The sequence below is a fragment of the Gobius niger genome (genome assembly GCF_951799975.1).
Source record: "Gobius niger genome assembly, chromosome: 20".
Lineage (NCBI taxonomy): Eukaryota > Metazoa > Chordata > Actinopteri > Gobiiformes > Gobiidae > Gobius > Gobius niger.
Genome location: NC_136871.1, coordinates 20,292,764 through 20,316,543, shown reverse-complemented (window position 1 = coordinate 20,316,543; position 23,780 = coordinate 20,292,764). Strand labels below are relative to the sequence as shown.

Here is a 23,780-nt window from a genome sequence, read left to right as displayed (position 1 = left end):
CTTATGACACCAGACGAATGATATAAATGTCTGTGTCGATCGAATAATTTGAACCATTTTGCATTTAGAAGAACTTATATTTGTTCAGCATCAGCTTCGTGGTTGTATAAGCTACGCGGCGGCGGAGTGATCTGCTAGAAAATAGTCCCCCAAAATACGATCATTCATGTGATGCAAGGTCAGTTATATTCCAAAAAATATTCTATTGACACAGACATTTATATGGTTAGTCTGGTGTTATAAGTGATTTGCCTCGGATGCTCTGTGTGAGATTGTTTTTAATGCAGGCTCGCTGATACCGTAGAAAATGCGCTAGCCTTGCACTAGCCTAGCGCCGCGAAACTCTTCAAATATAAGAATTGCATGAATTACAAAAAAAAAATATCTTTAGAAATCAGCAACACTCTGGATAACTAGGAAATGAGGGCCTATGTCAAAAATCCTGAAATATCCCTTTAATATAGAAGGTGCAGTTACACATATGACCATGAGTATCAAATGGCTAACTTGCATCTAGCCCCTTTAAGACTATTGGGAAGATTGGGAAGAATATGATCTACTCAATTTACATCCTTCATTTCATTTTACTTTTTAAGCACCGGTCCCCGTGTTCTACAGTCAGTGTTTAAGCTGCTTTGATGGAGCTGAGCGTAACATAAATTATTTCAAATATATCATTATCAAGATAACAATAAGATAACGATATGCGATACGATATGGCCCTACTCGAAAAGTCTGTGAGGAAAATGAATGAAACTTCCAGAACCAGAGCTGATTTCAAGGTGAAAGGTTGGATTCCTGCCAGTTCAAGCTAATATTGTGTTTTTATTCAAGTGTATTCGTAGTTTCACAAAGACCTGACCACCTGATCTTTTATGGAAGTTGCTCTTCGACTTGAATGAAACAAACTGCAAGTGTCCATAATTCGGGGATTAAATGGACAGCCAAACAAACCCATCCTTAAACCCCGTTTGGACATTTGGAGGGCCCAAACGCTTTGAAGGCTGTAAATCCAGAGTCTCCTCTGTTGCAGTAAATCTGTGCGATCTGCTGGGCTGGCGCTGCGAGTCACTGCTCGTGCTTAAATCTCTGTGTCTGTTTGGTGTCTCTAAGACAAATCCCCACTCGCTTTATTACCTACTCATCAAAGTGATTGAGAATCCAAAAGTACACAGCGCTACAGTCTGCAAAGTTTACTCAAATTCACTGTTAATCTTGACAAGTGTGCACTAAATAGGAACAAATCCCCCCACTGCTGAGCGCAAAGTCAACAACCAAACCAATCGCATTTATTTTTCTTTGGGGTTTTTCATTCCAAAATGTTTAGATATCCACTCGCTAATGTCAACAGCGATGTTTAGCTGGCTATGCAGATATTTCCGCTATTATTCCCATCGGAGGTTTCTTGGAGGAATTCGTTTTGAAATTGAGCTCACACTTCCAAGGAGCAAGTCAAAGTTATCTCCTGGTGCGAGGCAGCACTCCGGGTCTGCTTTGTGTTTCCTTTGCTCAGTGACCTGCTGTGTATCCATAACTTAAATACAGGTGAATAACACTTTGGTCGACTGCTTAGATTTCTGCTTTTATTACATTTTCTGAGCTAGATATTAGGACACAGCTGGTTTAAGGCTGACCTGATGTTGCACTGAATTAAATGTTATAAGCTGCGAAAGTCAACACTTGATGAAAATAGATTATAACCAAATGTTTAAAAAAAAGCTGCCACAAATGCTTATAACCAAGATCATGCATCATATGACAGTAATGCAAAAAGAGTGTCTTTGCCATCCTATTGCTAGATTTTGATTGAATGCAATAAAACGACATTTTTCTTCTGTTTCTTATTTCATCTACTACTCAGTGAGCGCATATATACGGGTGGGAGCCTATGCCTGGATTAATTGTGTGGGATCCATTCTTTCCCTTTGCTCAGGGGGAGCTCAGCAGCTTTGTAAATGGGCTCAAATATTCTGGACGGTATATTTTTTTTCTTCTCCTGTGCCTTTGAGCAACAGCTAGACAAATAAATTACTCACTATAATGAGGCGTTCAGCGCTCTCTGTGGAATACCCAGCCTCCACATCGGAGAGGTGCGGCTCGACATGCTTTCTCATTCCTCCAGCTATCGCAACCAAGTTCAACCAAAGGATAGCCGCAATTGCAATCGCATTTCAGAAGATGAAAGGCCAAAACCCAATCCGTGATAAAGCCTTGTCTCGTCTTTGTAGCTGACATCATTGTGGATGAGAAGTTTCTCTTTGTACTGTGTGTTTAACCTGTTCCACTTTTACACCTTTTTTCATTCTTTGGATTTGCGGGGTCCTGACTGTTGTCCCAGCAGCATTGAAGAGTGGGTCAGAAGGTGAATTCCCTAATATATAGCTTTGCTTTATTTAAAAAAAAGACATTTGCATCTGCACAGTTCATTCATTGTATGAGCATTAGAAGGACTATTATGAGAGCGTTACACTAACATCAGCTCCATAGAATTTTACTTTTGCTCAGTAGCAAGAACGATGATAGAAATGTGTTATTTCCTTTAACTGGCCTGCAATGCGAGTTTATTTGGAAGGTTTTAAGAAAAGTAAACTACACGTATCTTAAATGTATGGCTGGCATACTTTAAAGTATTGAGTGTACATAAAAGCTCTATTGCTGTAGAGAAAACAGAAACGGAGAATCAATGGAAACAACAAGCAAAATCCCACATCCACGCTATTGAGGCAGACATTAACCACCCCCCTGTGTTTACTCCGGAGCGCTGATTGGCCCACGCTGCAATAACGCCTGGGAAATGCTCACTTCGTGCCGAAACCACGGTTCTGGTTTATTGTGCGCGTCACCAGGCAGAGCAGAGAAAAGGGCCAAATTGTTTTCATGTGTGTTTTTTATTTAGCCCTGGTAAAAGAACTGTGTGTAAATACACCAGAGTCTCCTCGCTCTGAGGAATGTCATCACCTGGAATACATTAGACAGGTTCACTAATGTGGTCACATGTTTGCTTGACTCAGAAAGATAAAACACAAAGAAATAGCAGACCATATGGTGAAACGGGAGGTAATTGTCAAAACATCTAGTGTTAAAAGAAATGCGAGTCTATAGGAATTCTTGACTAAACAAGGCCTTTATCTGCTATATTTCTCCTGTTAATCCAGTTCTCCAATTGAATGTCCTTTTTTCACATTGGCTTCTCAATCTTCAAAGCCTTCTGACCTAAATGGAAAGTCAAACTCTATTTTGTTTTTTTCTTGATAACTATTGGGACCACATATTGGTACTCCCCCTTTCTAAAATCTTGAGAGTTCTCTGACATTTTCTGACTCTCTTGGAAAAGTCTCAACGTATCCCTTTAAAGGTTATTACTGTGCCCTTGACTTGTGGCAAAATGATGACATTTGGAGCAGCCAGGAGGGGCGAGACTCTCCATGGGGTGGATTTTTCACCAGGGAGGACATTTTGGATCCATCTCGATCAAAGCAGCCTCCACTCAGTCTTAATAACTCCTTCTGATGACCTTCTTACTAAATATAACCGTTTTTGTATTGATTTGGGGCTTAGGCGTCCTCTCAGCATGTCTCCTTCGTAATGACCTATTTCAAAAGATTGCATGTCAATTTCGGCTTTTTGTACCGAGTCTGCTGGAAGGAAGAAAAAGGCGTCGCCATTTTTGCTCTCTCCACTTAAAGTATTTTTGATGGCCACTTGGCAACACAAGCTTGTCTTTTTATGCACTTCACGCACACTGATTCTATACTTTGTGCACAATTTGTTTACACTCTCAAGGCTATGGCTGTTCATAATGGTTGGAAGTAGAGTTGAAAGTAAGGCTGCAACGACGCGTCGACGTCGTCGACGTCGTCGATTACGTAAATACGTCGACGCCGTTTTTGTGCGTCGACGCGTCGCTTGTTTACATTTCACTTCCAGCGTGACTGCGCGTAATGCAAACGCTGCGACCGAGGGGGGAAAAGCATGGCAAAAGTCGTCAAAAGTGTGGGAGTATTTCCAGAAACAGCCTAATAATGTTGTTGTTTGCACACTGTGTCGAGTGGAAATGTCGTATCACAGCAGCACAACTAACCTGGCTAACGCCAGCTGTGTGCGCTCCAATCATTTCGAACTTGTGATTTTAGTCTGGCGTTACAGCACAACGGCTATGAACGAACATGTGAAACGAAAACACCCGCGGCTGCAAGGGCCCCGTATCTCAGTCAAACTACGGTGTTGTTTCACTGATTAATCAACGCGTTGTTACCGGTACAGGCTCTGACAGCGCGCACTCACTCTCCGCCTACTTTGCCGCATATAAAACCAAAACGGAGCAGTCTGCTGAAGTGGAAGAGCAGGAGAGACCGACCGTCTCTCCCAACACGCGAGTACGCTACTTCTCCGCTCGTGCCCCGCACGGCTGTCTGTCTCCCGGTTCTCGGTTCGCCTCATGCTGCCCTCATGCGCGGCTGCATCCCGTCCCCGTGTCCCGGGCGCTGTTCTCATGTTTTCTCTGCGCGGACTCGGGGCATCAGCCACACACTCATTTAAACTCTCTTGTTGTTGTGTCTAGCGGAGAATCAGGGCAGTAGTTTGATGGATAGACGAGAGTAAAGCCGTGTCCGTGGCCTTTTTGTCTTAAAGAGGAGTTGAATCCACACGGTTCTCACGAGCACAGTAACTTACAGTAACTCTGGTTCTCTGAATGTGCACAGTCTGTAACGGGTTGGGCGACTCACAGGCTAATTCTCAGTGGTCAGACAGAAATAACCATCAGGTGCAGGTTTCAGTTAGTTTTAAATCAGCGGTTCCCAAACTGTGGGTCAGGGCCAGAAGTGAGAGAATGGGCCCATTTGCCATTTACTATTTTAAAAAGTGAGGAAAATAGACTAGTAGTAAATAAATATATAAAAGCCATGCCATTTGGACACATCAATGTTTTTTTCTTCATTTTAAATGAAAAAATAATCGGTAACATGAAAAATAATCGCTAGATTAATCGAAAAAATAATCGATAGATTAATCGATTAATCGAAAAAATAATCGATAGATTAATCGATAGAAAAATAATCGTTAGTTGCAGCCTTAGTTGAAAGTTCAGCATCAACCGGATCTCTGAGCTGCTGCTACAGTCACGGCGCAGACCTGAGCCACCGCTGTTGAATTTTGGCAATAGGGAAACGAGCCAATGAAAACTTGGCCTGAGACGGTTTCTTGTGTGTACAGCACTCCAGCAGCAGGCGTCCCGTCGCAGAATGAGTGACTGTGATTGAAACGATAGCTGTTATGTGCCCTGTCAGCTGTCAGTGCGGTGTTGGCGAGGAGCATGAACATCAACAGGATCAGTGCCGTGCCGTGTAGCAACGAGAGATCGAGAAAAGTCGTAGGTATTTTATAATAAAGAAAAAGCAAGCTGAAAATATCACTGGCCTTTGCTCACTTTTCCCCATTTCACTTTAACAAAGAAATGTCTGAATATACTTTACATACTATACTTTTATACAAACATACCACTCCAAAATGAATGACACTGATAGTGGAATACATGGGGGGAAACCAGCGCTCCTCTGGAATAAGTCATGTGAGTCACAGTCTCTAAATATAACCAATTTAGATTACTGTTCCCCCTCTTTCTAGTGTGTCTCCTGGCCATACTGTGCGTTGTCATGTTGCAGGGTTGTTAGTATCAGTAACATCTCAAAGCCCCTGAGAACACCAGTCCTTCCCGACTCTTTACCTGTTCACCTACTTTTCTGTGGCTGTCACAATCAGGCCTTTGTCAGCTGAGCTTGTCTGTCATCTCCCTGGTTCTGTTGATATGGGCCTCATGCTCAGAGCGTGCACTCCTCATACACTGCACTAAATGCTGGCTAATTGTGCTTGTCCAGCCAGAACCTGTTAGAGTACTGATAAGAAGATATTTGATATATAAGCGACCTCCACTGATGCTCTGTGGAATACGCTCTGCAAAGGTCTCAACTCTGGCTGAGCACAGTTTCCATTAATGCTCATTCATTGTTAAAATTGTTTTAAATGGGGCCTCTCTAATAAACAGGCTAATGTAGTAACTTAAGTAGGCTAATTCTTTACCTATCACTAGAAGTGTCATTATGCACTGAGCTGTCGACAACACAGGCATATGCAAAGCTTATTGTCCAAATGGTCCAAGCTGCAAACTGTAGACATCACATCTCAGTGAAAGAAAAATAAATAGGAAAAATATGTGTGTTTGGAGGCACTTATCAGAATATGAGCCTGAAAAGCTTTTGTTGAGCATCATCATACTGTATACATTTATATAAAAACATGCTTTTTGAAAATAAGTCATATTTTGTAAATATAAAGTAGACTTTTGTTTATGAGTAAACTGAGCCTGCCTCCTTTGTTTTAAACCCTCACAGCAATATGTCTCATTTAAAATTTGGAAAGCCTTTCAAAAGCCATTTACAAGTTCTCCTTAAGGTAATGATGTTTAGTGCTTTCTTCCCAATAACTTGCCCTGTTTGTAGGCAACACTTAAACTGATGCAATCATGCATATAGGATGAACCCAACATGAGTAGTTGCCAAGCAACAGAGGGGTTGCCTGTACCCCTCTGCTCCTACGTTGGCCCGATCCCTCTCTGTGTGAGCGGGATACTTAATTTCACTGACCCCCTGGGTCTGCGCTGAACAGCCTCCATTGATTAGTACAAATGGATGGAAGAGCAAGCAGCCAGCCCCATTCTTTATCAGGGTTAAAGATGTAGTCATAGCAGGAGAGAGGTACAGGGCCTTGCATGAATAGATCAGTGATCCCTTGTTTTAAATAAATCAATGGCAAATATAAAGGCTAATTGGTTGATCTATTGAGTGAGTATAAATTTTCTGGGGCACTCACTGATCCTCACAGGCATGAATGAATGAGCGCCTCCACAAACAGCAGCCATTAAAGCCTTCAAACAACAAGCCTATAATGCCGCTTCTTTCACACTTTGAAGCTCCAGTCAAAACACATGAAGGCATTTTCTGCTTGAACCACATATCCATTTGTGCGTAACACCAAAACACAAAATTACAAGAAGATTGTATGTCTGCAAATTGTCCTCTGTTATACTGATCACAAATGTTTCTCCTTAATTAACCTGCATGCTGCAAAATGTGTGCACTTTCTTTTTCATTTCAGCTCCTGGCATTGTTGCTAAATGATACTTCATAACTATTAAAATAATAAATATGCTATGTTTTATATACATAAAACATAGTATATGTGTTTATTAGATTTTTATTAGACACATGTCAGGAGAGTTCCAGTACAAACACAGGCCTTGTTGGTTACTTTTTAAGGTTGCTTTTTAAGGTTTTTTGCTTAAATGTTGAGGTGAACAAGACTGGCAGTATTGTTTTTGCTATGCAAGAACAAAAACATGCAACTTGGCTGTTAAAGTTAACAAATATTCATCTGTGTGAGCCATTGCTTCGGTTTTTTAAGGAATCTTGTTCCCAAATGCTCTGATTGTAGCTGCTTCCAAGACTGTGTGGGCTTGCTAAATGCATGCGTGCGTACAAAACAGTCACATTACAGCTGTTGTTTCTTTCTTTCTCTTGAAGCTCCAAAAGATAATAGCTCATGCCCAGACTCCCCGCTGGCTCATTGAATGCCTGTGGTCAGAAGAATTTATATAATCTTTAATAAGTGCACCCGAGGGAGACTTGGCTGGACCTATCAACCCAACTCTGTAAATGTGATAGTCCGGCGCGAGGAAGCGTCTTTTTCTTTGTTTGAGGTGTATTCACAGACTGCATTGGAGGGTTACACAGGGACAGTGACTGGATTTGGCACCAGCTGCTCCTTCAAATGCCTCCTCCCAGATTCAGAACTCCCTCCCTTGTGACACCCCCTTGTCCCCACAGACTGGACAACATGCCGGCCCTTTATGCCACCTGTCCATCAGCTCCACTGTACCTCGGGGAGCCCCTGTCACTGAGTGGACGATCGTTGCTTTTGTTCATGTTCTGGTAAAATCCCCCCTCCGCTCCCAGCCCTCTCGTCGCTGTCCTTTATAAATACAGACACACCGAACATTGGATTGCCTTTGTCAGCTATTTCCTACATCAGCCTTCAGGCACAAAGGCTCCCATCTCCAACACGGGCATGTCACCACTGTCTGCTACTCACCTGTTCTGTCTGTCCCCCCTCCCACACACACGCACACACACACACACACACTATCTTTTATTTAGGCACATAATATAATGAGCACACTAATCCTGCATAATCATCTTGTCATGTGTTGCTCGATAGATTTTCATTTTACCATTCCCAAACCTTTCCTTGCACACCCCTGTATCTCCAGGTGCCTGTCCACTGCTGTCATCTACTGTGGCCAGGACTTGTAGGTCTGGGTACAGTGTAAGGAATGGAGCAGAGCAGCTCCTTTCATGGCCATGTCTTCAGTTGCCCCGGCAACAAACTGTCCTTGGGAAAAGGGTGAGTTAGTTGTTTTGGAAGCGCTCCGCACTGACAGCCACAGTCAAAACTCAGGCAGAGCTGTGACTGCCATTTGCATACACTGTCCTTCATACCAACTTCAAAAATGTACAAATTTGAGCATTGGGCACTGAGCTGGACAACATCGGTCCTCTGAAAAAGAGCATTTCAAAAGGAATAGGCACTTGTTTCAGATATGTTCTTACCTGAGCATAGACGGGTTGATGCATACCTGTCTGGTCTGTGTGTGTGCCCGTGGAAGAGATACTGGGAGAGGCCAAATGCTAACAACATCTTTGGCCGTTTTGCATGACTGAGGGCACACACAAAGACCAGACAGGTACACATCAACTCGTCTAAGCTCAGGTAAGAACATATTTCCGCATGCAAAAACGGTGGCCTGTTCCTTTAAATCTATGAGCTGCACGCCTCGAGTTGCTGCTCGTGTGGGTGTGCTGTTCAGGAAAACCAGAGCCACAAGTGCTCATTTCACACAAGATCCAGGTCGGGTTAGGTGGGCCACAGTCTTTTGTTTGCTTTCACAATGGCTTGTTAAAAAGTGGGTATCAGATCTCTCCCAGCTCTCCTTATTTCCTACCTGTCCTAATGTTTCAGAGTTTTCCTATTCAGGCGCAACACAGAAGAACAGGTGTATAGCTTTTACGTCTTCCCCACCGCCCGGAACACAACAGCTGTAAAACCACATGTACGAGCACAAACCGCAATTACAGCCTCTCCTGTTTCGATCAGCTACACACCAGAGGTTTTAAAGCTGAAAGAATAAAGATTTCCACAAAGTTCCATTAGTTCGTGTGACTGGTGCTGCTTGCTTCCACTCTTGTGCAGCCTCGGTTGACACAGCAACAAGACTCAAGTTAGTTTCCGTTTGGTCAAGTCCAAGTTTTGTCCTGTCTAAATAAATTACTCAGCTTGTGAATGCTCCAACCAATTTTGCCTCACGATGTTCGGGCAATGATTAAACACTGTTTGCAATATTTGACAAAATCCTTTTTGAGCTTCAGAAAAGGACTCATGTCTCTCCATACGCCCCATCTTGTTATTGCTGTCAAAATCCCTCAAGAAATTGCCTCATACAGTCGGCCTCCCAATACTGGTTCGTCCTCCCTAACATTTGAGTCCTTTGATAGAGACTTCCCTTAAAAACAATGGGAAACCAAAATGTAAGTGTCCTACAATCAGCAGCGAAACTAACACATTAAGAAAAGTTGTAGACTCTCCTCTTTCGGCAAGGGACAACTTAGTGGCAAAAAGGGAGGAAGGGAGGAGAACCATATCAAATAGAGAGAGAGATCCATGTCCCTGGACAAACACATATGACGTGTGACGCATACAGCCTGTGTCCAGAAGTAGCGGCTTTATCTGCAAATAGCCGCTAAACAAGGAAATCCTAGATTAAAGCAGTACTCAAGTCACTTGTTTGCCTTAATAAATCCTTTCCATAGTCCCTCTGGGGGTAATACAAGTGTTAATGGGATGATTCGGGGGGTCTTTCATCTCCCTCTGGTGTCTCTGGCCAGAAAACCACAATTGCAACTTTCCCTGCTCCGACAATATACACTAAAGGAATCACGAAGAAGAAGCTAAAAGGCTAACGGGCCAAGCTAACTGTGGGCTAGCGCCACTTTAGCAGTATTTACAGCCAAGTTTGAGTAAAAAACCTTTTCTCCTTTGTGGAATTGGGTTGTGGCACAATGTACAATATGCCTTTACACCCACGGACAATTAATGAGTAAAAAAAGAAGCTACTTAGCACTGCTTTAAGGTTCTTGAGTTATCATCTCTCTCTAGTTACAACTACAGAGTGCAATGGACAACTTCTGTATTACATCTAAACAAGGAAAAGCAATAATATGATATAGCTCGATATTTCATTTTTGCTACTGGCCAATTCTCACTCGTATCTACATAAATGTAATATATTTGCACCAAGGCTGTCTCGGTGGCCAGACTTGTCATTTCAAAAGTATCTACTATTTTTTACCATCAGAGGGCGTTCATTGTCAGCTCTGACCTGCCGTTGCAGATAATAGAATTCAATTTAGTCACGTGGAATGTGATGTGAATTGTGCAGGTCCACAATTCCTCCCTAAATGGAGATTAATGCCGACACTGGTCCTGCCTCCTGCCACACCCCAGCCATCTGTGGCCCAGTGTAGCGAGGAGGTCCATCCGCAAACCTGATTGGTGTCCTCCATCCTCCGGAGAGCAAGCTGTCAAGTGATCCGCCTGCATGAAATGACCCTTTCCGCTTTATTCCCCACAACCACCCACCCCTCTAACCTTCTCCATACTTCTGCCCTGCAAGTATTTGCTGGCTCCGATGCCTGCAACTTCACCAGTCCATGCTTCTTCCTTTTTTTTTGGGGGGTGCCTGGCATCCCGCTTTGCCTTGAGAGAAAGAGCAAAAGAAAAGAAAATTCCAGACATTATTACTACACTCCGTACATCGCTCCGGGAATAAGCACTTTCATCTTTGTTTCTTCCTCCACTGGCAGATGGCTGTTATTAGACAGAATGGAAATAGTGTGGTCACGATACTTATCACTCTTTTTTTTTCTTTGGTTATTTATGACCTGGTGATTATTTTGAGGGTATTGTGGTCGTGAACAGTGGGACCCTCTGCCAGCGTGAGACTCTGCTAACGTTTGCCACATGGGAATGACGCACTCTGTTCATTTATATTGTTCAACATGCTGAAGAGTCGTGCCCTCAGGTAGTTACAATAAATACATGAAAAGCCCAACATCGCCAAGGTATTTGTTGTTTTCAGATATTACGATGATGTTATTCTCTCAGATGAGGGTCAATAGCCATAGTATTTATGTTGTGATTATACTGCATGATGCTTTCATGAGAAGTATCCATATCAAACCGCCAATCTTATTAACGACAGCCAGCAGTCCTAATTTTGCATGCTCCCATCTAAACCGCACAATACAATACTTTTCCAACAGATTTAACCCCTTAACCCCCGCCTTGAATCAAGCACATTTCCTGTTCAGCTTCACCCAAATCTAAAAGCTTCTCGACTGAAGCTTACAGACTCTAGGCCAGTGAAATGCCTCATTTCAAAGCTAAGGCCTACAAAACTGATCTACGTTTTTTTCCTTGTGCTGTTGTCACTTTTTTGATGTATTTTTGTCATTTTTTCGTCACTTCTTGTCGCCTGTTTTGCCCAATATTTGTCACGTTTTGACGCTCTTTTGATCACTTTTTTGTTGCATTTTGGTTGCTCTTTTGTAGCAGTTTTTTATGCTTTTCATTGTGTTTTTGTCGCCTGTTTTGCTGTGTAATGGTTGCTTTTTTTGTAATTGTTGTTTTTGTTTTTGCTATTTCATCTGCATACAAAACATTAGGGCTGTGCAATTAATCGAAATTCGATTACAATTTCGATTATTACACTAAACAATTATGAAATTAGCATAATCGAAAAAAAGAAAAAAAATATATATATATATTCTTGCACATTTTTTTAAAATATATATATATATTTTTTTTTTTGCAAAGCAGATTTGCATTATTTCATGGCGCTGGGATTTTTTCCCCTTCACATTTCACGTGCCATAAAAACAAACAGCTCTGTGTGATGATGTCATCAGGCCGCGCTGCTCAGTTTACTTGCGCAGGTGTGAAGGCTGGCCAGCAGGGGGCAGGTGTGAAACAGAAACCTCTCCTTAATCGAGGCAAACTTGAAATCATTTGTACTTTTATGACTGTTCAGAAAACAGAAAATATACAGCACAGTTTTTTATAATAATTTTATTTAATCATTTAATAAGTATATGAAGAAAATAAATACTCGTTTGAATAATCGTGATTTCAATTATGGCTAAAATAATCGTGATTATTATTCGAGCAGCCCTACAAAACATTGCTGCAATATCTTTTGAATGGCCAGACAAACTAAATGACACACAATCGTCATATACAAACGTCATATTCACAGCTTCCATTAACATTAACAACATTGTGACCTCCTTGGTGGGTATATTATGGTTAACTTATGGTTGCGCATGCAGTGTATCAGTTTCTGGCCTTGTGCGCTGCTGAGGAGATAATGAGAAATCAGGCCACTTGGAACTCAATTTACACTGGCTGTTACGTGACTAATATCTCCCTTGTGTCGTATTTTTAGCTGCCAGTGACATTTTGAACGTCGCCCCAGCTACTTTTTTGACCTTGTAAATACCAAACCGGTGGCACATACATTGAAAGGCTAAGCCCCGCCAATCTGAGCTGAAATTTCCCTTCAGGCGCTCGACAGATGAGGTTTATCAGCCACTTCCCTGCATTACTCCTCTGTTTATTTAAACCGCCACAAATATAAATGAGGCGAAGATGCAATTAGATAGTGTGGCTGATGCCGATTACTACACATGCAAGAATTTTTTTGCATTTGTGGCAGGTTGAAGCCCGAGTTGCCCTGATGAGACCGCACCTCGGAGCTCATTTCCCAGGTGCCCCACATTTCTAGCTCTAATCTGCACCGCACTCCGGCTCCTAATCTGTCTCCTGAGTCGTGCAGGGGATTGGAGTGGAAGTGAGATCTGTGACAACTGCAGGGGAGAAGGAGCTTAGAGCAAAATGCTATGGGATACACAAGGCGTTTTCCAACTGTTTTGCTGTCTTGACATTTCCTCCCAATATCCTACGCATATGTCCCAATTATAGGTACATATCCTCTAAACACAGAGATGTGCCGCTAAAATGCTGTTGACCACATTTTTAGGTCACTTCATCATCATCTGTTTGCTGTCCTTGGCCAGTCACTTCACTTTTTAATGTATAGTTTTGCCTGGTGAATTATGTACATCTAAACATGAGTGAAATTAAACATTTTCTATATTGCATTATTAAGCATTTGTTACTACACTTTTAAATAGTTAATTCACTCGGTAACAGAGCTTTCCTGAAGTACCTAAAAACCATGCCATGCCAATCCCAAAACCTTTTTTTTTTAACATGCTCCCAACATGCGCTCGAGCTCGGAGTGTCCTGGTTATATGTTGGGCAGATCGCAGTAACCCATTTAAATGACCCTGTTGATATCCTTGAGCCTGATTTACACCTAGCGGGTCGCCGGTGGTCAACCACACGCACACTGGCACTGTCCTGGCTTACGGTGCGCCCTGCTCCACCGCGACTCCCAAACCTGTTAATTGCACCAGACGTGGAAAACCTTGGGGGGAAGAAATGAATATCCCATTTGTGTCGTAGCCTATGTGTGTGTGCGTGGTGTGAAGCCAATGCCAGTTGTCTCTAATAGCGTTCAGACAAGCCTTGATTGAATTAAATGATGAGGGGGCCGGCGTTCCTAATTGAATTGCCCGGGACCTTGTGTTGCAAACAGTGCGGTCTAGTGTTGCCCGTGGAAGTGCTGAAGCAGACGGGGGACAAGCTTTTGGTAGCGCACACACAAGCGTCCTGTGGGTAATGTCTGGACATAGATTTCTTTTCACAAGGTTGCACTCCACTTACAATGCGACTGGTTCAAAGGCTAGTTGCGGTTTCACAATGGTAGCGGTTATAAAAAACAGCAATAGCTAACAGGTTGTTTCTGTTTATGCTTCGTACGTACTTGTGTATAGGTCAGTTCTAGGTGAGTTTTATTTATTTACAGATGTGACTAGGATTTGGGAAATGTTTAATTCCACTGCAGAAGTTCTATTGGTAAGAGAGTGAGAGTATTTCCGTCTGAGAGCAAACCTGACCTAAATACTGGTATCGGATAACGCAGCTGATACTGAAAAAAATACGATATCGAATAATGATATCAACGCCTTAAAGCAGTAGCCTACTAAGTAACTCTCCCCCCTAGAGGCCATAAGCGCAACTGCAGGTGTAGTAGCAAGTTACGATTTTTTAACTTCTTAATTGTCTTGGAGAGTAAATACTACGCTGACAGGAAAGGCAAAGGGAGAGAGGGTTACTGTGCAACCAATTATACAATGGAATTTTTTTTTTTTCACTCAAACTTGGCTGTAAATACTGTTTAAAATGACGTTAGCCCGCAGTTAGCTTTGCCCGTTAGCATGTTAGCTTCTTCTTCGTGATTACATTAGTGTGTATTGCTTTCTCCGCACCGGGGGCAGTCAAGTTGCAAACATGGTTTTCTGGCCAGAGACACCAGAGGGAGATGAAAGACCCTCCAATCATCCCAAAAACACTTGTATTACCCCCACAGGGACTACGTAAAGGATTTATTAAGGTAAATAAGTTACTTAGTACTGCTTTAAAAACAAAAAATGGAAAATCAATCGCAATCGCTCAGTTAGTTTTAACCTCCACAAATATGTCTGTGATCACCACGCAAAAGCCTGCGGTTAGCAATAGCATGCTAAAGCTAGCGGGAGCATGCTAATGCTAATGAAAGCTAATCAAGGCTGAGTCAGAAACTATGATAGAAAAACCTAGAGAAGCCTAATACAATAAAATAACCACTGCTGAACCCAAGTGTTTGTATTTTAGTTTGAGAAATAACTGATCTAACATAATGGTAATGATCAGATCACTTCATGTGAGTTGTTTATATGAACTTAAAGGGGCTTGATGCAAGTTAGCCTTTTTATACTCACTACTGCCACCTCAGGTCATACGTGTAACTGCACCTTCTATAAGAAGCTCGTGCATGACGGCACTTCGGACCCGAATTAACACCTTTTTGAGTGACAGTGCAGCATTTTAGAGGCAGTTGTGGTGAACAGGTCTGGGCTCATTCTACACCTTAGGACATTGTTGAAACATGTAGGGGGAGGGAAATACTTAATTTTAACATTTTTAAACTCTGTATAGTCCCTTTAACCTAAAGCCTGTCATATACCCAAGGATATTTAGTGTAGAAAAGTCATCCTTGTTAAATGTTTATCCAAGAGTTTATCATAATTGATAATTGACCTGTAACATGACAAAATATGATTTGAGTCAATTGAATTGTTCACTCAGAGAATGACACTTTTAGGAAAGTCTCTTTGTATCAACCCCACATATTGTATCGATATTATCGGTAATATATTTCCCAGATCCTTACTATTGAAAAACTTTCTTTACAATTTGAACATGGATCTGGATGACCTACGTGGTTTTGTGCTGCCTTGTTGTTGTCAGACTGTCTGTCGCTATGCTGCATTCATTATTATTCAGCACGGCTGTCCAAAGGCTGTTCCTGTACCTACAGTAGTAACTAAAGCAAACAGACGCCAGAACGCCCCATTCTGGCCTCATTGGTCACAATAGATACAGGAAAACACCCAACATCACACACACAATCCCTCTGACGCTGGCCATTTTCTCTCCTTTCAGCACTTTTTCCTGCTGTGTTCACAAAACCTCCCACCTCTGATTTTTTTCTCTTTTGCAGCCCTCCAGTCTATTCTCTTTTGCAATCCGAACACGTGCACATGCTCTGCCCATCTTTGTCTGCCTGCTCCCTTTGTATCCAGTAAATAAAGCACTTTTTGGGGCTGGCAGGGCTGCGGCCTTGAGTTGGACATTGGTAAAGCTTCAGAGTAATGATAGCTGTCTGTATAGTAGATCTGTAGAGAATACTTTTTATTTAATGTTTCACACATGGAGTTTGTATCGGTAAGGGAATCATAGCACTTTTCACAAGGGAATTGGATTTTCATTCACTCCATAGCTGCTGGTGGTAAAGCTATGTATGCAGCCACAGTTTCTCCAACCACCACCAATACGGATAGATAAATACTGTACAGGAGAAATCCGGAACACTTTATAGTAACTACACACCGCTATACTTTGGTAAATGCTTAAATCATATTTACTGGGCGACATGGTGGCATAGCAGTTAGTGCTCATGCTTCACAGCTAGTAGGTCCCGGGTTCAATTCCCACCGTGACGGGGCCTTTCTGTGTGGAGTTTGCATGTTCTCCCCATGTCTGCGGAGGTTGCCTCCGGGTACTCCGGTAATACTAAAAACATGTACAATAGGCCAGGGTGAATGAGAGTGTGTTTGAGAGTGTGAGTGCAGGACAATGGAACAAAGTAAACCAATAAATAAAATGAAATAAGTAAAAACTTGTCTAATAAAACATTTCCAGCATGTATAAGCAGAACATTAGTGTGTTAGTGTATAATGTGCTCAGATTATACATGACCTATTCAACTATATTTGTTTGTATTTTTTTGTAAGACTATACCTTACTATTTGGGGATTCAGTTTATATTAAAAAAACAACAACTTTTTTTTTACTATTCAAACCCTTTTCCTAAAACTTAACCATTCCTTCTACATTAACCAGACTCAGAGACAGTATTACTAATTGTTTTCAGTAGGCAGTAGTACATAACAAAATCATTTCTGATATGTTGGCAGCATCACATTCACAATGTCGCAATAAGGACCTAAAATGAGAGCCATGTTTTCGTCTTTTCAGGTCATCTGCTCCAATTTTCCCTTCATTGGTTTGTCGTGTATCAAAATTTGTTGCCGCGTTGTATATTAAATCCAAATCCACTGTGCTGGCTTTATAGTAGAAGTAAGGGTTGCACATTGCATTTGGGTAACGCTCTAACACAGACTTGACTCAAAAACCTATTGGAACTGACTATAAACAGACCAATAAAGACCCATTCACAAGTTTCCGGTGCTGTAATGTGCACGTGGACACAGCTTTCCCTTTCTTTTCCCCTTCTCTTCCCCTCTCCGTTCCCTTCCAGTCCCACAGTGCCCCGCCACGCAACGTTCATATGGTTTTAGCTGCAGGTCCCCCCCTTCATGACGCTATAAATTTCCAAAGCCGTAATATTCAGGAAACCTTTGAAACAACCAGCAAATTACCTGCTATAAAGACTGACTCGTGCCCTGGCAGCCGCGCTCATGTGTCTCGCAGTGCTATTTTTAGGCGGCACAAAAAAAAAAAAGCCCTAATTAAAGCCTTATATCTTATTGGAAGTCGTAAACAGAGACAGGGCGAGCAGATGAGGGTTCTGCAGCAGTGTGGGAAATGTGTTATTAAAGCTCCCACTTTATGACGTGGATTAATTTGATGTAAAAACTTCAGATTACAAGCAGTGCGGCAGCAGACCAACCAGAGTCTCTTAAGTCAATATTCTGGTTTATGTCTGGAACCACTTTCAGGTGATCTGGACCTTTTCGACACCGCGGACGCTAAATTGAACGTGAACTGTTTATAAATTCTCTTAAAAAGCTTTTTCATGAGCTGTTTTTTCTTCTTTTTTTTTTTTTGTCTCTGACTCGTTGCCAAATTGGATTCTCCGCGTCGGGAAAACAGAAAACCCGCGCTCGCTCTCCCTCGAGACGCCCCGTGTTTGTGTGATCATTTAAATAACATTAATAAGAAGCAGGGAGTGTTAATGAATATTCCTGGCATGATCGGCGCCGCTAAAAGCACGTGCGAGGTTCAGACAAAACAAGTTCTTTGCCGTGTTGATCTTCTAGACGTGTGGGATGGCGGCGATCAAACATCCCTAAGTCTGGGCAGGCAGGAGGCGGGGAATTAAAAGCCCCTGATCTGTTTTTTAATCACCGCTCTGGTCTGCTACATCTGACGGCACCCAACTATTAGACTCTTATAAGCCGTCATCTGCTGCAAGGTGGAAATTCCCCAAATATTATTACCCAAGTCACGGCCATGGAGACAAAGGAAGCATTTGGCTATTTTATTGTAAATGTGCACAGTTTACAAACCTGTTTATAAGGCATCAGGAGAAACAATAACTTCCAGGGCATAAACTGAAGAGCTACGAGGCTGATTATTATGAGCCTGTGCATTCACACTTCACACTACCGATACAGACACTGGGGTTTGAGTATCTGCCGATATCCGATACTTACCAACACCAAGATACTTACTTAAAAGTGTCTTTCTCTGCGTGAAAAACTGAATTGTCTCTTTTCTCCATTCGCTACTTGCGCAATACCATAATGCATTGCGCCTTGGGGGGGGGTTCGCTGCTGTAAACAATATGGCGTCGAAGAGACTAATATTAATCTTCCAAATACTATAAAAAAAAAGCATCAAATTCCACTAAAGTTAGTTAGAAATGGCGTTTTTGATTGATGCACAGCAGAAGTTGTTATTCATCATTGTTTGGCTGTAGCTTCACTTGCACTCAAAGGCTTCCAGGTCGTAGCTACAACCCCACCCAAGGCGCAAAGCATTATGGGCTTTGTGCAAGTAGCGAATTGTAAGATCAATAAAGTAGTTTTTTTTCATAGTTATGGTGTAATTATATCTATTGATAAACTCTTGGGTAAACATTTAACATGGATCACTGGACTTTTCTACACGAAACATCCTTTTTATATGACAGGGTTTAGGTTAAATTACAACTCACACAAAGTGATCTGATCGTTACAAATATGTTAGATGTTCTTAAACTAAAATACAAACACTCGGCTTGAGCAGTGGTCGATTTTATTTATCAGGCTACTTGATGTATTTCTTTCATAGTGATTGAATTCCCCAGGTTATGAGCTTAAGAATGAATGATGATTTGCATGCCCATATTGACTTAGATTTAGGGGTTAAAAGTTGTGTTTATAAGGCATTGAGAGCCAAAACTGGTATCGGTTCAGTGTCGGATATTTGATCCCTCGATTTAAGTAAAGACAATCGCATTAAATCTGGGTTACCTTTTCCCCTGGGTTGAGGTTAAGTAAGGTTAGGTCGGCCAAACTTAAGCATTTCTATATACACATATTAGTATTGTATCAAGTTGATAAAGATGTGAAGAATTGACAATATTTTTGACAACATTAACTTTTGAACCCCCACCTAAACCAAGCACATTTTCTCCAGTCGGCCAAATCTGAAAGCTTCTTCAAAAAATTGATAAAAACTACAACAAAAAAAAGTGGGGGGAAAAAAGCAACAAAAGAGCGACAAAAACACAAAGTGAAGAAAAAGCAAAAAAGAAAAAAAAAGAAAGACACAAAGAAGCAACAATAACACAATTAAAAAAGCAAAGAAAACACAACAAAAAAGCAGGGGAAAAAACACAACAAAAAAACAGGCAAGAACAATACAAAAGAGAGATGAAAACACGACAAAAACGCTTCAAAAATGTGACAAAAAAGGCAGGATCAGCTCTGTAGGTCATAGCTTTCAAATGAGGCATCAAACTGACCTAGCCTGTATGTAAGCTTTGAGCTCGGCTGAACTGGAGAAAATGTGCTGTGGTTAAGGCCGGGGGGATAAGACATGAATAGGTAGCTCTATGGAATTGCTCTCAAAATCATCTCAGGCTCAGAGGACGTTGCCTGACATACAGTAGCAGCGATGTATCCCACACAGTACCGGCAGATTCCTAAGGTCCACTTGTACAGAATAGCTCTGTCTCTCCCTCTCCTGCTCTCCTTGTTGTCCATCTTTACAATTTATTCAGTCACTCACTCTCTTCTTTCTTTTCTTTATTCATTTCCCTTTGGTGCCGCTGCTCTCCCCATTCCTCACACAGCGGTTGCCTGGGCCTCTTTCACACACACACACACACACACACACTGTTGACTGGCAGAGTGAATGTCCCAGCTTCATGTTTCGCCCCGTGCCCCAAAAACTTTACTTCATCAATCATTGACCAAGAAAAACATGTCAGAGTTAATATTTACTGAAGAGATCTTTGAGATTATTTTGAATTCAGATTGGAAATCCCTTCTGATATTTCGATAACACACATTTCAAAACACTCCGCACCTTCTCTTTTATTCCCATGCCGTAACAATTTACACGCTGTTTTGCGAACTGACTTATTCATGTTGATGCCATCCATCATTTTCTTTGTCCAGTAGTGAAGTCAACTTGTGTTTTAATGGAACAGCTTCTTGTATTGCAAAAGCTTTTAACATGCACATCCTAATGAGACGTGATCAGTCCTGCCACCACGCTGTAACAATGCTGAAAGTGAGGTAAAGTAAATGCCATACAATTTTGTTTATAAAAAGACAGCTTGCCGATAGAATTCAATAGAACCAAACGACAGGCCTTACTCCATGTGCTGGAGGTTGTCTGAGTTCGCCGACGTGTCTAGCATAAACATGAAGATTGGATGAGGTCTAATTCTACTCTGGGACTGTATGTGATTTGACCTCGTTTAATGGAAATCGCAGCTGTTTTTATATTCCAGATGCTGGAGTTTTAATTGCAAATGCAGTGGCAAAGAAGTAATGATGTTTTATCACTTTATAATAATATAAGTAATAATGTGTTGGACGCCATGTAAAGTAATGGACAAAGTAAAAAAGCACTGACCCACCAATAGAAATGGTTCTGTCTCACACACACATGGTGCTCTATGATTTAAGCTTATCTCCAAAGAATCAAATATCTGGAGTCGGAACAGTTAGTCCAACGGCCCCTTTTTGGCTGAATCTTTGATACAATAGCTTTGTCTCTTGCTGCAACAGTGTTTGCCTTGGCTATGGAACCCTCTGATTTGTGCATAGATTCAATAGATTTTCTGACAAACTCATAACCATCGAACAAATCAATTCACATATACAGTATATATATCCTTGGCGATGTACCAAAATAGACCCAACCCTAGGGCTTTTTCCTGCATGTACTATGTCCCACGTGTACGTTTTTGATGCGCCTATACTTCCCATCATCTCTGTTTTCACACCTTGTTGTTTTTTTCTTACCTCTCAGTCCAGCAGGTTGGGAGCTTTGTTACCTAGAGCTAAACCATGGCTGCACAGTCCCGAAATAGAAAGAAGGGAAAATCTATTAACATAGCGAAGGTGTAAATGCAAGGGAGGAAAAAAAAAGGTTATTTTTCAACGGCGAATGTTTGGGGAAGTGTGGCTCAGGAGAGGAGAAGGCACTTGGCAGTTAGAAAGCAGCCAAGTCGGTTTGTTTATCAGGGTTTATAGAGGCCAGCACTCACCCAGGGGCAGATGCACAGATACATGTCGGTATTGCAGCAGTGTGTGTCTGTGTGCTCTCCTCCCAGGTTTCCTCCAAAATGCCTTTAGCGTGGCTCTTAACAGAGAGCAGGGCACTTCAGAGATTTCCCCGGCAACTGCAGCCTGGTGAATAATTGAAAGCAAACTTACAACGTGTTGCAATGTTGCCTGCGAGTTGCTTCCCATGCAAAGCTTTTCCTCGAATCTATTTATATGTCACGCTCTTGATTTTTATTTATGTGGATGAAAAATCAGGCCTTGCTCCATTTGTGGAGACCCTCGCTGTGACGCTGACGCCATCATTTCTGTTTTATTTTATCTCTCATGTTTACATGCAAAGTTAATCTTTGTAATCAAATCATCTAGATGTTCAACAATTACATCTGCATCTGAAAATCTGTTGGCTTTCGTTGATACATCTTTATTTGTTATATTGTCATGTATTTGGTGTTTGTGCAAATGCAAAAGGGTTCCCAGAAAAAAAAAAAAAACATGATTTTGGAAGACCTGTAGAAAATGAAGAATACTCTTTGTGTTCTGAGCTGTATGTTCTTTTCTTCTTTCAGCCTGTCCGTCTGGCGCTTTCAAACCGACCCAAGGAGACGAGGCATGCATGCAGTGTCCCATCAACAGCCGCACCACCAGTGAAGGCGCCATCAACTGTGTCTGCCGCAACGGATATTACCGCACCGACTCGGACCCTCTCCAGATGCCCTGCACCAGTGAGTGTATCCCATTTGAAAACGCCTCTCTAAAAAACAGCGGGCAGGCATTAAAGGCCAAGTCTTTCATGTCAGATATGAATCCATCGTACAGTTCTCATTTCACACCCGCGGGCCGAAGCGCCCAGGGATCAGAGGACAGTGGTCGTCTTGTGTAAATCTAAACAGAAAAAGCCTGTCAGAGCTGTCCTTCACACCGATGCGACCATGGCATGCCCATAGTGTAGCTGTCCAAAAATCTGACCCGACACACACAGCCCGGGACATCCCTTCTCAAGCATCACACTGCGTCTACTCCGGGCCGGGGCAAAGGTTAGTGGGCCAGGCCGCGGGGCATTGTACTGGGCCAAGCGTGCAGAATGGGCCCAGCCGACACTCTCTCTTGTCATGCCAATGAAGGTGTTGAAATTTGAATTTGAAGCTTCGCTGAGGTTGGAGTGTGGACAGAGGAGGGATACCACGATGAAGAGAGACTGAGTGCACGCCACACATCTTTATGCGGCAGGATTGGTTTGGACAGTGTGGTCGAGCTAAAACAAAGCAGGTGTGAGTTGGGTGGTGAAAAAAAAAATGCTTCTTTCAGCATATTGGTAGTGTTTTTCCTCACCCTCCAGCAGCCTGTTGAAAGGAGGAGAGGAGGGGAAAAATTTGATGGTCTCCAACAAAGGCAATTTGCATAAGCCTGGCTCTGGGAGTAGAGCAGCTGTTGTGAATGAAAAAGTGGCCGCGTCACGTCACCAGAATTAAACGCAGCAGGGCCCGGCCTGATTAAAGCAAAGGGAATAGGTCCATCACAGTGGACAGCTAATAGAAGAGAGCAGTGGTCCTCTTCGCCAAAGAGAGGCCCAGGACAAGTTATGTATGCATGTAGAAGAGACACTAAGAAGGGAATTCCAATGGGCCTGTACCCAGAGCTGAAGACCTGTTAATGACGGGCAATTAAAAGAGGGCTAAATAAGAAGATCAATTTTGGTTTTAGGATGTTTTGGGTGGAGTGGAACCGCTTATCCCATTAGTGCTAGAAGAGGATATATGTCCTCCAAAATTGGCCCCACATGACGGTTAAAGATAAACACATTTGGCTGTTTGTTTGTTTGGCCTGTCACTCCGCAGCTTCTGGTGGAAAGTTTCCGCCCTCGCCGCCGGGAACGAAGCGCAAAACATGGGTTTTTCGGTGCTGCGGTAACTGTGCAGAGCCCCATGAGGAAGTCATCAGGAAAAATGTTAAGAAAACACTTGACTAAGTGGACAGCGTTGGAGAAAATGAGAGCGTGTAAACAAGGCTCTCGAGGGAAGAGGCTGAAGGAGCGCATCGAGCCAAGAGCTTAAGAAGTTTTAATTGTCATGAGCTGGTTCGTTCTGCCCCGTGTCAGTAAAGCCCCATCCACCTAAGAACAGAAATTAAATTCGTAACAATCAGCTGCCAAATATTAAACTCTCTCTAGTCACTTTTTTGTCTTTTTCTATTTTATTCTTCTATTGCCAATATTGTCAGTCTTATCTACTGTTTGAAAACCTAATCTGTTTGCTCAGTGCAGCCGCACATTTTCACACGACTCTTCTGAAATATTGACAATAAGTATTCTGTTTCATTTGTTAATATACAGAAATATGAAATAAATCTATCCACAAAGTTCACCAGCCATTGCTCTCCAGTTCCAATCCTAGATAAATCATGTACTTCATTGCTAAG

General features: G+C 42.2%; 1 protein-coding gene across 4 annotated transcripts in view; it reads left to right on the top strand.

The window, feature by feature from the left end:
* Positions 1-23,780, top strand: part of ephb2b (eph receptor B2b) — a 124,093-nt gene that overhangs the window by 64,936 nt on the left and 35,377 nt on the right. For all 4 annotated transcript variants that reach the window (XM_079579095.1, XM_079579094.1, XM_079579093.1 and 1 more), the window contains exon 4: positions 21,932-22,087. In XM_079579095.1, coding sequence (XP_079435221.1) covers positions 21,932-22,087 — 156 coding nt within the window. The remainder of the gene's footprint in view (positions 1-21,931; positions 22,088-23,780) is intronic.